This window comes from Anastrepha ludens, chromosome 4 (assembly GCF_028408465.1).
Source record: "Anastrepha ludens isolate Willacy chromosome 4, idAnaLude1.1, whole genome shotgun sequence".
NCBI lineage: Eukaryota > Metazoa > Arthropoda > Insecta > Diptera > Tephritidae > Anastrepha > Anastrepha ludens.
Genome location: NC_071500.1, coordinates 48,293,711 through 48,311,382, shown reverse-complemented (window position 1 = coordinate 48,311,382; position 17,672 = coordinate 48,293,711). Strand labels below are relative to the sequence as shown.

Here is a 17,672-nt window from a genome sequence, read left to right as displayed (position 1 = left end):
GGTGGCGCAAAATACTAAATAAGAGAAATGATTTCGAGTGATGGAAATTTTTATTTTGACCTTCACGCGCTCGATTGCTTTATTTCACACGTGTCAAATATGATTGGCTTATGACGCCATTTACAAAAATTATAAATCCTCCGATAGGGTAATTAATTTTGTTCCGTAAAAAAAATCTAAATAATATTCGTTCTGCCTCATTCAGCTATTGATGGTAAGATTAGAGTTCCTGACTCAATTTACACGCGCTTCCATTAATTTTATTTTTAGACTAATCATTTATACAACCTTTGAGTTCAAATCGAATTAATTATAATATAATATATAATCAAATAATAAATTAAGCATTAAAACTAAAGCATTATTATTATTACTATTATTTATTTAATTTTTTTTGCGGGTCTTAAGCCGAATTGATAACCTCCTTCCTTTCGAATCCATTAGAACTACGAGTGTAGAGCAAAAACGCTCTTAAGTGAGAATAGGTGGGGACGACAGAATCGTTGAGTCGTTCTTGGCGAAACGAACAAACAAAACAAAAATAAAAGTAAAAACAAACAATCATAAAAATACGAATTCGAGCACGGCAGGGCACACCAACCAGCCTTAACATTTAGCTTTACTGCACCAATTCTCATCAGTCGCTCACTACACTTTGCTTCCGATGGATAGCAAAACCGCTGACAGTAACGCTCGTTGACGCCAAACGCATTTTGAAAGCGTCAATGGTAATTTTTATTTCAAACGCAACCATCAACTAAAGCCTTTTTCCCGTAACGACCTTTCGATAGCGGGTGGCTAATGCTTTTGTTTTTTTTTTCGTTTTGTGAGCAAAAAGCTCCATAAAGACAGCGAATGTGGTTGGGTTAGGAAAACCAAAAACAAAAAGCAAACACATATATGGTAAGTATATATGTATGTATGCATATGTATATGCATATGTATATGCACATGTATATGCATATGTATATGCACATGTATATGCATATGTATATGCACATGTATATGCATATGTATATGCACATGTATATGCATATGTAATTTGCCGGCAATTGCTTATCTAGCAGAACCACGAGAAACAGCTGAAACTGTCGCAGACGTCACGGCGTGAGCACATTTTTTAATTGTGTGTATGTAGCTGTGTATGTGTCGTACAATCATGTTGACACTAATGACCGCGACGGGTGTACCTGTTGGCGAAGTGTGTTTCTAGTTTACATCTAAAGTTCAATTTGTATGAATACAAAAATTGCTGTATTTATGCATGCATAGTGGCATGTATGGCTGCGCCTTAACAAATCCACATGTCGATGGGTCGTACGTTTGCAAGTGGCATGCAACGGTGGTGTCATTAACGCATAGCTAAGGCTAAGGCGCTTTGAAACCCACATGATACTAGTGCGCGTGACACGAAGTGACAAATATGGTTGGAATGAGAAAAAATACAATAGAAAATTCAATATATACGAATTATGTACTTGATTAAGTTTGTATGTATATGCATCCAAACTGAAATTAGTTCATATTTTACAGTGTTAAGTGTGACATCAGCAACAAAAACAATAATAGCAGACTATTACAACATTCTGACGTCTAATATGCATACATATGTACATGCATACAAATGTGTGGAAGCGTTCGTACATACAATTAGTCAATTATTTACCACAGACAATAGCCCGACAATACGTCAAAATATAAGCGACAAATATGACAACGGAAACGTCAATTAAAACCATCCAACAACATCTGCTGACTATCGAAAAACTACGCACCGGAGTACGTCAAATGTTGAAATGTGTGATAAACTTACATATTGACATTTTGGTAAATGCACAACAATTTAAACATTATTTAATATCAGTAAATTTTTGTATTATTTCACCATTATTTTTAATTTCACAACATAATTAATTGCATACTACCTTCAAAAAGTACCCCGAATTTTTTACTTAAAAAACCCGTGCTTGTCAACATCTTTTCTTAGATTTCCTAAACTTATCGATTGCTTACATGCACCTTTTGAGGCCATCGCGTGTGTATTAATTTTCTAACAAGGCGAATTTCGCTCTGTCAAATTTCCAATGTGTGTTCCAATGGTCAATTATCGGGAACCGGATAAAATTTGTGTGTGCAGATGCAACAAGAACGTTGTGGTGCTGACAGAGGTCTGACTCAATGTATGGTCCGTTCTGATCGTTATATTTCGACCCTGGGCTATTGGCGTGCCCTTCTCTTACACGTGCCCCCAAAAAATAAGTCACAAGGTGTTAAATCACAAGATCTCGGTTGCCAATTGTGATCACCTCTTCGAGAAACTTTTCCCCCAAAAGATCAATGGTTTCGTTGCTTGTGTGGCAGATAGCGCCGTCTTGTTGAAAATAAACGTTGTCCAGATCAATACCATCCAATTCCGGCCATAAAAATCGTTGCATCTCTCGATAGCGATATATAACCCCTGTTATTGGAAAACCATTTACATTATAAAAGCTCTTATTTCAGAGATAAATTTCACGTTGAATGAATTTTTTATAAAAGCTCTTATTTCAGAGATAAATTTCACGTTGAATGAATTTTTTATAAAAAAAAATTAATGCATATACAGCAAACTGATAACACTTGAAATGATTAGCTTTTGAAAAATTGCGACTTTCAGTTCAAATATTATTTTCTTGGAAATGTGTTTTATTTACAAACCCTTCATCTTATATTAATATCTTATCTTCATTTAACATTTAATATTTTTAACAGCAAATGTTGCGTAAAATACATCCGCATACGAATATTTAAACGATTCTGTCCAAGACTGTATTTTTCTTGAAATGAAGTAATGGCTATCTTATTTTAAATATCCCGAATGCATTTTCGGCAACAATTCCCGTGGGAAAATGTTATAAATTGCCTTTTTCTTCTTCCTTGTACTTTGTACCACTTCATAGTTTTATATCAGTGCTGCCAACACCCATAAAAATGGTCCACATATTGATTGTTAGTTTGCCTTGTTCGACCACTTTAATTAGTGATATGAACGAAAAATTGTGCTCGAAAATCGTTGCGTGAGCATCCGGCAGATAGTAGTCGATAATAGCATCTCAATCGGAGCGAAGCATTGTGCAAGATGCTTTGAATTTGTTGCGAAAGCATCACTGGCATTACTTTTGCTAAATAAATGCTTTCTTTTGACCCAAATAAATATTATCGTGGGCAGCACGAAACGGGATGGAATGAAATGGATTGACACATATCAGAATGATTTTTCTCAGAAGAACTAAAACCTTAAAACCACTTCAATTTTGAGACAAATAAAGTTTTTTTTTGTAATTGCTGTGGTGCGGTGCATTCCGAATTCGCTTCTCCAGGCCAAATAGTGAATAAGGAATATTATTTGAGCATACTGAATCGTTTGAGGAAGAATGTTTATCGCAATAGGTCGGAATTGTGAGGAAAGCACTCAAGATCTTATCACCGCGATAATGTATCGGCACACTTGTCAGTAACTATTTAACCAACAACAACGTTAATACAACTATGCCAGCTCTGTATTCTTCGGGTAGGGCAACATGTGATTTTTTAAGATTCTCAAGTAGAATTCGTAGGAGGAGTAAAAAACTATTACGAAATCAGTACATGAAAAGTGAAAAAAAGTGAAAGGAGAGAATGAATATGTAAATATGTATCGGTTAAAACGGAGATTATTATAAAGGGAATAAAATAAATAAATAATAAATAAAACATTTTATTAACAATTTCTGGGTACTTTTTGATAATAAGCTTAAGCAGATAGTTTTCGTTACAGTTATAGAAAATTTAATACAAATTTAACCAGAGCAATAATGCGATTAGTTAGGACTTCTTTTAATGTTTTTATTACCGTTTGTTTCCATACAATATTTTTTTTATGGAATAAACTCATAGACAACAAGAGTTGTTAAACTTATAATTTGTAACATCAAACTGGTGGACAGCCTATGGACAAATTTTCTTAATATCTGAAAAGTGGGTGCTATTGTCATTCTCAATAATATTTATGTATGTCGGGTCTAAATGGTGTGGGAGCAATACGGTTACTACATTTATTTGAGTTTTATATAGTTGTTATGAAGATACAAGCATTTACCTAAAATTCGAAGTGGCACAATCCATTTTTATAATATGAGGGAGGAAGGCGACCTTTGTTATTGAGCGATTTTGTCCAATTTCAAAACCAAACTACCTTGGATAAAGAAAAATATTGTATGTATTACCAAATTTCAATGAAATATATTAGTTTTTACTCGAGTTATCATGCGTACGGACGGACAGATAAGCAGACATGGTTAAATCGACTCCTCTCATCATTCTGATCATTTATTCGCTGCAGTACGTCTATGTCGTCGTAAAGCCCATACTACTCATCATACCATCGCCTGCAATATTCGCCGTTGCCAACGCGCAAAAGTCCAAAAATCTTTCTCTGATGTTGCCATCGTTCAAGCTTCTGTGTTATACAAGTTCGAGTTATAACTGTCAACAGTGATGTAGGTGACAATACGCGAGTGCCTTGACTGTTTGTACTGGAGGTACTTTACTTTGTCCTCGTTCACCACCCGACCCTTTCGCTTTGCTTCATTATTCAGTTTGGAGAAGGTAGAACTAACAGTACGGTTGTTATCAATATCATCGATATACGTCAGCAATTGTACGCTCTTATAAATAATTGTGCAAGAGCGATTAAACTCTGCAGCTCGCACAATATTTTCTAGCATCGGGTTAAAGAAATCACACGACTGAGAGTCACTCCATGTGAAATCTCGCTTGGTATCAAATGGCTCGGAGAGGTCCTTCCTAATTCTTATGGCGCTGCTGGTATTGAGCAACGTCAGTTTGCGAAGCCCTATCAGTTTTGCACGGATACCAAATTAAGACATCGCGGCATATAGACAACTCATTTTCGTACTGTAGAATGCAGCTTTAAAGGCGGCAAAAAGATGGTGTGTGTCGATTCCATCTGCCGTTTGGAGGCGACCTGAAACTGTAGCTCCCTTAATTTGTGGAGAAATATCAAGACGCACGCCACAAATAGGAGGAGGAGCTCGGCCAAACACCTAATAAGGAGTGTTAGCACCAATTATTTTTTATTTATTTTAATGATTCAGGATTTTTATATTCTTCAATAGAAATTAAATTAAATAATCTCTAATTAATATTTTAATTAGAACTTTCCATTGCAGTCAATCGAACTAAGTATCGTTGTTCTAAAACGCGACTATCTCATTGTGGAATAGTACTAGTCTGCGCTTCGTTCCCATTAACTTTTTTATGTACTACTATTTACTCCATACATTAATTATTTTTACGCACAAACAGCAGCAAATTCGGAATAGAAAATGGACGTTACCATGACCATATTCTACGCCAAACAAATAACAAGATCGCCAGAACTGTGTTCGACTGGAACCCACAAGGGCAACGATATGCCATTATGCAGCATTTGACAAGCAATAAATAAAATATGGGTATATTATCTACAGAAAAAAAACCCGAATTCCCACTTCAAGTACTACGTGAGAATTCGTTCATATTGTGTCATTTGTGTATTCAACAATTAGAGTATTTACTCAATGTCAATATTGTGGAAGCGCTCACTTCGTCCATTTGTTGTATTTGTGAAATAGTAAAGAGAACAAAATGTACGCCAGTTTTGAACTCAAAACCAAACAAACAGACTGCACCTACTCAACGCATCGTTAACAACACCTTCAATTATTTCAGCTACGTCAGCTACTCTCGTCTACAATTATTTAAACCTCAATCGCTACTTAAGTAGATGCTAGCGTACATACTCGTAAAGTATAATGTGCCGGCAAAAAAGGGCGTTAGTCAATGGGCAAATAAAACTGTTGATGACATTCATCATTGTAACAAACGGCGGCAGTAACAGAAGACTTACGCATTACTGGTAGCTAATCTGAGTAAATTGCAGCCTTACACTGATTAAGAGCAAGAATACGAGTACACCTGTAATTTCATGCAAAATATTTATGATGACTAAGTACTTACATACATATACATCTCTTTGAAGTAGCATACAATACAAAGTCCATGTAAAGATTGCGTATTATCTTAATTGTATAAAAAAGAAACTAAATAATTTACTTAGCCGCGGGCAGTCATTTGTCCGATGTCAAATGGGTAAGCTTTCGTCACAATTGAATTGGAATTTGATAATGAAATCTCCCAACATGAACAACGCATGTACTATATGTATTATTAACTGTTCGATAAGAAATTTATTAATCATTTCAGATTTCATTTTTTATGAAAAAAATTTAAAACTATATAGAAACAATTAAAAAATAAATAATATATATATAATATATATAAATATGTATATAAAACAATAACAGATAACTCGAGCTAAAACTAGTTTCCATGAAACTTGGGACTCATATTAATCATGAAAATATTGAAAATGTGTGAAGTAGGTCAATAACCGTGCCCACTTCCTATATAATGCTAATAAAAAAAACAGTATGACGTGATATCTCTGTTATAAATAAAAATTAATCACATTTGGTTCAAATGGGAAAACCAAATACTATAAAGGAAATGTTACACAAGTAAAATTAAAAAAAGAGACTTTTCGCTGACTTTTGGCTAAATGCACATATCTCGATAACGACTTACTAAAACTCGCCGAAACTTAGTGGACATATTGCTCCCCAACTCATTTAGACCCGATATAGATACATATTATTGAGATCATATGGAAATCACGTCCACACTTGGCAGCTCCTCCTCCTATTTGTGGTGTTCGTCGTGATGTTGTTCCACAAATGAAGGGACCTACAGTTCTTTAGACCGACTCCGAACGGCACATATATTTATTTTTCATGGCAGAAATACACTCGGAGTTTGCCATTATCTGCCGAGGGGCGACCGCTATTAGAAAAATGTTTTTATTAATTTTGGTTTCACCGAGTTTCGAACCAACGTTCTCTCTGTGAATTCCGAATGGTAGTCACGCACCAACCCATTCGGCTACGGCGGCCGCCTTTTATACATCAGGACAAAATTTTGATTTGTCCGTCTGATGTTACAATCCATAACTTGAGAAAATGGTTAGATATTTTTACGAAACTTATCAAAGCCACTTCCCTTAATTCAAGGTAAGTTGTTGAAAAATAACTAAATAGGTGATTAACCGTGTCCAACTCCCATATAACGCTTTTTTAAGCAAATAAAAATTTCCTAAATTAGAGAGAACCATATTTTATATATACTTATATAGTTTAGTAACTCACACCTTATTTGATGCAGATACAATTTGTTTGTAAAATATTCTATATTTCATAGTATTTTCCGGTCGAAAATGGAAGTACAGAGTGTGCAGATATCTTATTTATTTTGTTGGGCATATACTATACAGTCAGCCCGTGTACATTTTAGTAAAATGCAATTCGGACAGGCAGTTGATTTTTGAAATCTGATAAAGAGAAATGAAGGCATTTTGACGAATACATACATATTTATTGCATACACCTGCTACCAAATTAAATTTTACTAAAATGTGTGCGGGTATAAAAAAATTCCGATCCGAACCGAATATTGCACTTCCTTACTTGTTACTATTTTTAAAATAGACAGAAATGGGCAGAATTTACTTTTGATATTTTTTAATAAAATTAAAGCTATTATTTAATGACAATAAAGCTGCACTTACCTCAGATTTCGTATGAAGTTCATCATTTCATTATTTATTATTCTTTCAAACATTCCCCGATTTTATTACAATATTTCTTCCTTCCGATTGAAATTTAAAAATTAAATTCTTTAAATCACTTTAATTATATCTTACATCTGTACATACATACATATGTATTAGGGATGTAATTTTCTTTTACACTCTTTTACACTTTTACAATCCCGGGATTTTGGATATCTCACTATTATAATTCTAAATATCATTATTTTGCTTCAATTAAATTTGCATCGATATTGTTTGAGAAGCTCTCCTGCATATGTATGCTAAATAATAAATAAATGAGTTTTAAATAAATTTTTTTATTAAAAGTAGAATTAAAAAAACTCAGAAAGCTTCAAATATATAAGGGCTTTCCAATAACAGGTGTTATGAATGAATGGATTGCGCTATCGAGAGATGATTAACGATTTTTTATAGTCAGAATTGGATGGCATTGATCTGGACAACGTTTATTTTCAACAAGACGGCTCTACGTGCCACTCAAGCAACGAAACCTTTGGTCTTTTACGGGGAAAGTTTCCTTGCGTGTTATCTTTCGAAGAGGTAATCACAATTGACCACCGAGATCTTGTGACTTAACACCTTGTAACTTTTTTCTTTGTGGCCACGTGGAAGAGAAGGTCTACGCCAATCAGTGGAGTGCCCGGGGGTTTTGACCTCGGATCTCTGAGGGACTGAATGAATTGCCATGTAACCATCAGGATTTTCTTTTGTATGCTCTAAATTGTAACTTCTACCAATATTATATTGTGCAATTAATTTTTTCATTGTTTAAACAAAAAAATATTAAAAATTAATATATTGGAGCATAATACAATATAATATTTAGTTGGAAATAATTTTTTTTAGTTCTACGTTAAATTTTACTTAAATAGATAAAGAAAAACATCTTCCCAACGTTATATATTATTGGTTATATTATGGCTGGAAGTGGGATAAAAGAAGTTCTTTCTACCATTTATGCAGAAAATACGATTGATCTCATAACGTCAGGACGTGCCTATGCTAGAGCAGTACGTGCTCATACCTTATTGCAGCAGGCTTTATCACAATTAATTTTTGAAGATCTTAAGGAAAATAATGCGGATTTTTTAAATGTATTAATGACGAATAAATATCGATGATTTTTGAAATGTTCAATTACAATGAAATTACAGAAAATCAAGGATTTCAAATGCTGAGTACAATTTTTGAAGATAAGTTAGTTGAGCTTGAAAATAAAGATAAAACATCAAAACTATGGATTACGTATTTTCGAATGGTAACAATATTGAAAGACTTCATTGCTGCCGACCTTATGGGGGATTGGAATTTACATCTACATAGTACTGAGCTGATGATTCCACTATTCGACGCATCAGGACATTTTCCCTATGCGAAGGCTGGACAAATTTATCTGCAAGATATGAAAGAATTACAGTGTAAAATGGATCCAGCAGAGTTCGAAAAATATACAACAGGATATTTCACATCTAGGCGATCAGATTTTTTTTTCTGGTATTGCAAGTGATCAGACTTTAATGAAAGGAATAAGCGTCGAAGGGGGTCCTTTTGAACGAGGTGCCACTGAAAGTGTAGTTTATAAATGGATCAGAGGAGTTATTTATAGAAAAGATATTATTGAAAGCATAGACAATTTTTGTGACATATCTTTCAATAAAAGTCATCAACGCAGTGATTCTACAGATGCTAGAATTGAAAGGGATGGTATCGATGTAAAAAGATTGGTAGACTCTTTCAAAGAACACAGTCCTTTTCCTGATACAGATGCAATTATGTCAATTGCCACTGGAATTACCGGTGATAAAAGTATAAATTGTTACAATGCTTTTGAAGAAGGTTTAAAAGTTATGAAGAAAATCTAAGGGAAAAATGTACGCGAATTGAAGTTATTAAGGAAAGATAAAATAAATAATCTATTGGCTAAAAATAATAAAATAAAAATTCATGACAATGTTATTCCCGTTGATCCATTGTTGCTGTTTCAACGTATTTGTGTGTTGAAAAAAACAGATTATGAACTAAAAACTTATATGAATTATGAACTGGCACCATATCCACTTGCTCTGTTTGAAGATGGCCAACTGCGAAAAACAAAAAAATCAACTTTCTACGAATTATTCCCAGAAATTCAGATTAATTTGAAAAGCTTAGAAAATGTTCATTATGTTATTGATGGAGGCATGTTGTTATATCGTTGCAAATGGCAATTAAATGAAACATTCAAAATGATATGCGAACATTACGTAAGATATTTGAGGAATAATTATAATAACGCATACGTGGTATTTGATGGATATAAGAAGCACGGTATTAAATCTGCTGAAAGGAATCGTCGCGCACTAAAAAATATATGTAAGTACAGATATTGAATTTGATGAAAATATGCCGTTAAAAATCGCTCAAGATAAATTTCTAACGAATAAAAAACATAAATCTCGCCTAATCGAAATGTTAAGTATAAAATTAGCTCATAACAATATTTTTACATGCCAAGCGGAAAGCGATGCAGATAAAATAAATGTTGATACAGCAATTAGTTTACAATCTCAAAATATTGTTGTAATTTCTGAAGACATTGACGTCTTGGTTGTGTTAACGTCATTGGCGCCTACTGATCGTGAAATATATTTTTTAAAACCATCCCGAGGCAAAGTTAACCAACAAATATTTTCATTGAAAAGTTTAGAAAAATCTCTACCAGCATCTAAAGAACATGTTCTATTTTTACATGCTTTCACGGGCTGTTTATCAAAAATTTTGAGAAGCGATTTTGAGTGAATACATTCAGGTTCAATTCTTTCATCAAAGCAACTGCCAAAGACACAAGTGTTCTTTTATCTTCGTTACCTCCCACATCTGATGCAGCATTTGAACATTAAACGGGTTTACCTACAAATCCAGAAGTGGTTAGGGAATGATTTAATCATCGAAAATTGGGGATGGAACTATTCGAATAATACCTATCATCCAATATTTACGAATCAATTACCTGCTCCGGAAAATTTATTAAAAATGTTATTTTGTAATTGCAAAAAAGGATGTAGAGCTGCATGCGGATGCCGAAAAAGTGGATTATACTGCAGTGTAGCATGCCTACAGTGCAACGACGACAGCTGTCTAAATGTAGCGCCTATGATTAACATCAGTGAAATTGAAGATGATATTTGAAAAAATGTAAATTTTTCAATAGACAAATTTTTTTGTTAATTCATTTTTTTCTTTTAAATAGTCATAATTTTTTTGTTTTTAATAATTAATTCGATTTTACTTTTATGCTATAATAACAGAAAACAATTTTTTATTTTTTTTTTGTATGCTAATTATTTAAATAAACGAATAGTTTACATAATATTTTTTTTTTAACATTTAATTATCCATACTCTATTTATTTTTTCTGTTACAAAAACAATAAATTCTACAACGTTATTTGCATTATAGCACATAAGTTATTGCAATCATAAATTTTTGCTATTTAAAAATCAAATGCACAACTTTTAAATAGGTAGAGATTATTATTTATGTTATTCACAACACATTTTCGCAAAGATAATTTAATTTCATCTAGTCCCTGAGACATCCTAGGTTTTAACGTTTTTAACGCTCCAGACACTCCACTAAATAGGAAAAGGCGTAAGCGTGGTTGTGGTGGTCATTTGCCTGATGTTATTTTCCGCTATTAACGGCATACCTTCCTCCTTATAATGAAATAAACATCCGATCATTTATATTTATATCATTTTTCTTTGAATATCAAAATAACACCTCTTATTGGAAAACCCTTTACATACTTCCTAAAAAGTTATCACATTTTTATGTTCAACTAATGCACTTTGCAGTTAGTTGCTAACAAAGCACAACTTACCTTTAGTAGCGTAAGTAGGAGAAAAAAAATTACAATATATATGATAAATAAATTACAGGTACAAGGTGGTGCAAAAGAATATTGTTTACAAATATTTTTTCTTGAATACTTTTTTTTTTGCCTAAATAAAAAAAAGTTTCAGGTCAGTCCATAAGTTCGTGTGGTTTTTAAAAGTGGTTTTAAAATTAATAAAAAAGATGTTTGACGTATTTATTAATCAATAATATATTTTCTTTCATTATTTACAAAGTCTTCCCAACGTTTAGGCAAATTTTTAATTGCCTGCTCAAAAAATTGTTTGTCTTCTTATGTGGAATAGTTCTTGTTACTCATATGGGATTGAAGTCCACGGAAAAGGTAATAATCACAAGATGCAATATCCGGAGAGTATGGTGAATGCGGCATTAGCGTTTGGCGATTGCGAACAGGATTATTGTATAGGACCCATTTTTCATCACCAGTTCCAAAAACTTTCATTTTCAAGCCGTTGCAGCAGCTGAGAACACACATTCCCTCTCTGCTAAAGGTTAGCGACCAAAAGTCTATGCGGAACCCATTTTTTCAGCTTTGAAACCTTTACCAACTGAACCAGGTGCCTGTGAACTGTTTCATGCGACGAATTTAACCTCTGAGCTATCATATCGACTGTCAAATTTGGCTCAGCTTCTACGAGTTCGAGCAAGGCGTCGGAGTTAAAGACTTCAGGGCAACCAGCGCGCGGGACATCCTCCACGCCGCAGTTAATACTTCGGAATTTTGAAAACCACTTTTGCGCAGTCCTTACTCTCACGGTATCCTTTCCGTGAACAGTGTTTATTTCTGCAGCAGCAGTTGTTGCATTTTTACCACTTTTATAAAAAAAATACAAAATATGCCTCTTATACGCGTTCGAAGATTCCATTTTATTTTTTAACAATACGTGCTTCTATCCGCGATTTTAATCACTTGTTGAATGCACAATATATCAAAGAAAATATAAATAGTTCCGTTATATTCCGGGAATAGTTTTTTGTATGCAAAAATCGTAGAAAAGTGAAGTTATGGGTAAAATACCCACGAACTTATGGACTGACCTGATATTTTGAGTAATCAAAATCTTTGTTTTAACCTTTACGTGCTTCATTACTTTTATGTCTGTATATTGCAACTGTTTAGTTCACAAGTGTCAAATATGATTGTCGTACGGTGCGGCTAATTAATTTTGTGCCACCTCGTATTAATTCTTACTACATATACGAGTATAGCCTTCTGAGATCAAATTACAGAAATGATGCATAGTAAAGCATTGACAATTAAATGAGTCGAACCTTAAGCCTCAATAAAGTTGCGAGCTTTTCGATTTATTTATTTATGGCGCTATTGGTACGAGGTGTGTTCAAGAAATAAAGTTAATTTTCATTTTTCTCAAAAAAATTCATTTATTCATCAATTTCTATTTTATCTCCTTCAAAGTAGTCCCCGTCAGATACAATACACTTGTGCCAGGGGGTTTTTCAATCCTTGAAGCAGTTCTGATATGGACTTTTTGATATGTCCTTGAGCTCTCTCAGCGATTCGGTTTTTATCTCCTCAATCGACGCAAAATGGGTCTCCTCAATCTTGGGTACAGGAAAAAATCGCAGGGTGCCGAATCTGGTGAGTACGGTGTGTGCGGCATGATAACGGTGTTGCTTTTGGCCAAATAATCTCTCACAAGCAAAGATGAGTGAGCAGGTGCCTTTTCATGATGCAAAGGCATGTATTTTTTTCCCAAAACCGGGCGTTTTTTCTTATTGCTTCACGCAAACGGCGCATAACTTTAAGGTAATACTCCTTAGTTAACGTACGACCTTGCGGTAAGAACTCCTAATGCACTACGCCATGGTTATTCGAAGAAAACATTGAGCAAAACCTTGATCTTTGATCAAACTTGGCGTGCTTGTTTTAGACTTGGCTCTCCTGGACTACCATATACCCATGATTCGTCACCAGCTAACGACCCTTTTAAGCAAATCTGGATCAGTAGACGTAATTCAACAATTCCGAGCGATGCTCTTTTGACGTAGTTTTCAATCTAAGTTCGGTAATTTTGGAACGAACTTCGCTGCCACACGGTTCATGCCCAAGATTTCCGAAAAGATTGCTTTGCATTGCCTGCCGATAAGCCGACATCTTCAGCAACTTCTCTAATTGTGATTCAACGGTACTCCATAACAATTTTCTTCACTTTCTCCACATTTTCATCGGTTGTGGATGTGCTGGGTCGTTCAGGGCGAGCGTCAATATTCACGTCATCTTGACCTTCTGTGACCTTGTACAACTTGTAAACATTTTTTTGACTCAGAGTGCTCTCACCGTATACCACTGTCAACATTTCAAATGTTTTTGAGCATTTAATTCCATTTTTTTCACAAAATTTTATGCAACTTCTTTGATCCATTTTTTTCCAGAGCAGAAAATCGCGGAACACGCAAAACACTTGTCTTATTTATGCCTCTCACAAACTAACTGAAGATACTATATTTCTAAAACCGTGAACATATCTTCGAGACGAGTGTACCAACATAAAAAATAATAATAATCGAAAGTCGAGGGTATGTAGCCCGCGAAATTTGAAAATGCCATTATTTTTTGAGCATACCTCGTACGTATCTCCAATTTCATATATGTAGTTGTATAAAGTTAAATATCGCAACGAAGTTATACTCAAAGCAGATTTTACTTATCGTCATTGCGTCTACAAATGTAGCTCACATAGTACTTATACTTTCTAATTCCATTTCGTATGGGATATCCTATGCCAACAATCCACAGATTTTCGCGACTTAAAAAATGCCTCAAAAATAACTCAAAAATGTCATGCGTAATATGTATGTATATATGTAAGAACCGCACTCATTGTATTAACTATTTAAGCGCTGCAGATTTTACTCTACTATAGATTTAGTTCTTATATTTTGCATTGCTAATTGAGTCCTTCTGTATCGAGTAATCCGCAATTTCTGTTTATTCTTTTATCCGTTGAGAGGTTTTAGAATCAAATGTCTCTCAATTAATTGACGATGTGAAGGACCTGAATGACGAGCTACTCGAAGTACAACGATTAGATGCGCTAATCACTGCACTGCGCAATTACAGCGGTCCAACCATATGTCACGAATGGCCTTATCCACTCATATTCAAAGGTACCGTCGATGATGCAGATGTCGCACAAATTCTTAATAGAAAGCAACGAATTGGTAGTAAAAGTAAAAAAAATGACAACAAAACGGATTATGGATTAAAAAGCAGAGCAACGATGAACAGTAATTCGAAAGTAGTTGGCAATGAGATTACATAGCATTTATTTTGTAAATAAACAATTTAATATACAACTCTAATAACCAAAGCATTTTGAAAGCTGGTAAGCATACACGCACATGTGTGCATATAAGTATATGTAACTCTATATGTTGGTATTCATGTACTCAATTATGCTCATAAGACAAGTAAAATAGCCTTCATTTAAAAAATATCATACAATATCAGATGTTATATTTCCATAGAATGAATACTGTACACTTCGCCAGATACCTTTGCATGTATGTATGTAGGTAAATAAGAATGTCAATGAAGTTGTTATACTTTATGTAGATAGTATGCGTTACAATGTAATGAGATTATGTTACCACTAAATATAGACTGTGTGAATAAAATGCTGCCTTTGTTTTAATTTGCATTAGATGCACTTGGATAAATTAGTAGAGGTTTCTGTGCAGAGAAAGCCTATTTGGTTTTTCAATAAAATATGAAAAAACGAACAAAAATAATACTTCAACATATAAAGGGTGAACAACTTAGGGGCATCGGATTTTAAAAAGAAATAAAATTACGAAAATTGAAATTAATTGGGCAATTTTTATTATTTTTGCGTAGAACCATCAATGACATTTTTCTTTTAAAGTTGATCTCTTTCAAATGTTAGCCATAACTGCGTCATAACTCGACCATCCGTAAACACCAATTTTGAATGACTCGCTTGAGGACTTCGGTCGGTATCTCGTGAATAACTTTAGTAATGTTGGCTTCCAATATCTCAATCGTAACTGGATTATCCACAAAGCATCTAGACTTTACAAACCGATGCGATGGCTTATCCACTGATTCGAGGCGAGAGATAAACTACTCACCGAAACGATGTGCAGTAAACGCATTGTTTCACGGGCTTCAATTTGCGGCGTCGAAAAGTCTTTTATCATGGCACAATAGCATTTGCCATTCACTGTTACATTGACGCCAGCCTCGTCTTTGAAGAAATGTTGGCCGATGATTGCTCCAGCCCATAGGCCGCACCACGCATGATCTGGCAAAAAACCTCTATTAGAAAAGGTACCTCCAATCTGATCACCCTTTATGCATGTAATATTTATTATATGTACATATGTATATCTATATAACTGGCACTTACACTCTTTTTGGGTGTTTTGCAGAGCTCCTCTTCCTCTTTCTGTTGTGATTCTTGATGTTGTTACACAAATGAAGGGACCTACAGTTTCACGCCGACTCCGAACAGCAGATAATTTTTTTTTATGAGGAGCTTTTTCATAGCAGAAATACACTCGGAGGTTTGCCATTGCCTGACGAGGGGCGACCGCTATTAGGAGATGGTGCTTCACGGAGATTTGAATCTACGTTCTCCGAACTCCGAATGGTAGTCGTGCACCAACCCATTCGGCTACGGTGGCCGCCAATATGTAATATTAGGACACTATTATTAAAAGAAGGCACTCCCACTGTTAATCAAATACCACTGACCACGCAGGAGCGCATTCTAAACATCCCATTTTTTAACACCTTGACGGTTTCTGAATCTTCAACTGAATCAACTTTTAACATTAATCTCTCAAAATACCCCACAAAAAGTCTGGAGTAGTAAGAGCCCAACTAAGATGGCTGGTAGCAGATATAAATATCTCATCAAGTACCTAAAATCACTAACTACCTAATGGAATATATGGCGCAAGACCATACCTTCAGCTTAAAATACGGGTGACCCTTTATTCTTAACACGACTAAGCAAAAAAAAACACACAATATGCCATTCGTGTCAACACGTTAAAGTTCACTGAAAACTGAAAATCTCTGTTTTTTTTTTTTGGCTTTCGCTCGGAGCCCACATAGCCAGAAATGCATCATACAAATTTTATTACTCTCACTGACATCGCCGACAACGTAAGATTAATTCCAGATGCGGCATTGCTACCATATATGTACATATGTACTTGTATTGCCAACATTGATAGGTGTAAGCTGCTGTGACGATTAGTAGCAACTAAGCCACGAAAATGTCATGATCTGTGAGAATTCAAGCAAACCGCAAAGCTATGGCTGTAATCGCGCTTGCATTTTATACTTCATAGAAGAAATTCGATATTCGTAACTATCGATAGCTGGCAAGGTGCATACGCCACTTAAGTCAGAATATGATCGGCTGAGTGGTTAACAGGCGTCTAGAAGTTATGTGTGACATCTGCCCGATGAACAGCATTGGCATTATTGCCGTCTATCAATTAATTACATGTTAATGATTAATTGTTGATTGTCTTTATGTCTTTATCTATGAGGAATTTTGCATTTAAACGAACCTTGATATCAGATATTGCCTTCCTCGCAATAATTGCAACCAATAACAGGGGGATGCCAGCAGCTCCAGTATTGCAGAAATTATAACCATAAAACGGCATATTTAATAGAGTTAAAAATAAGTATGGACATTTTGGAATGCTAGAGAGCAAGATTCTGCGGAAGATTTTTGGACCTTTGCACGTTGGCGACGGCGAATATCGCAGGCGATTGAACGATAAGTTGTATTACGGCGACATACTACACATAGCGCAGCGAGTAAAAATCCAGCGACTTCGTTGGCTGGGTCATGTCATTCGAATGGATACAAACGCTCCGGCTCTGACAGTATTCGATGCGGTACTAGCTGGTGGTAGGAGAGGAAAAGAAAGATCTCCTCTGCATTGAAGAGATCAGGTGGAGAAGGACTTGACTTCACATGGTGTGCTGGCTCCGTTTAGCACGAGAAAGAAACGGCTGGCG

At 34.9% G+C, this 17,672-nt stretch overlaps 1 protein-coding gene across 4 annotated transcripts; it reads left to right on the top strand.

Moving 5' to 3' along the window:
• Positions 1-619: 619 nt before the first annotated feature.
• On the top strand, positions 620-14,979 carry LOC128862214 (uncharacterized). 4 transcript variants are annotated; one of them, XM_054100718.1, is made up of 4 exons: positions 735-903; positions 1,065-1,426; positions 1,534-1,827; positions 14,617-14,979. In XM_054100718.1, exons 3-4 carry the CDS (start codon positions 1,711-1,713, stop codon positions 14,926-14,928), a joined length of 429 nt encoding a protein of 142 aa, XP_053956693.1. In that variant the 5' UTR covers positions 735-903; positions 1,065-1,426; positions 1,534-1,710; the 3' UTR covers positions 14,929-14,979. The 4 variants fall into 4 exon arrangements, with proteins under 4 accessions (XP_053956690.1, XP_053956692.1, XP_053956693.1 ...); XM_054100715.1 differs by lacking the exons at positions 735-903; positions 1,065-1,426 and adding an exon at positions 620-728; XM_054100717.1 differs by lacking the exons at positions 735-903; positions 1,065-1,426 and adding an exon at positions 629-721.
• Positions 14,980-17,672: the final 2,693 nt, after the last annotated feature.

What these genes read in the sequence shown, in the direction of transcription:
- LOC128862214 (XM_054100715.1), top strand. Translation starts at nt 1,711, where the DNA reads ATGACAACGGAAACGTCAATTAAAACCATCCAACAACATCTGCTGACT. An exon ending in ACTTACATATTGACATTTTG is followed by an intron (nt 1,828 to 14,616) that starts GTAAATGCACAA and finishes ATCCGTTGAGAG; the next exon opens with GTTTTAGAATCAAATGTCTC.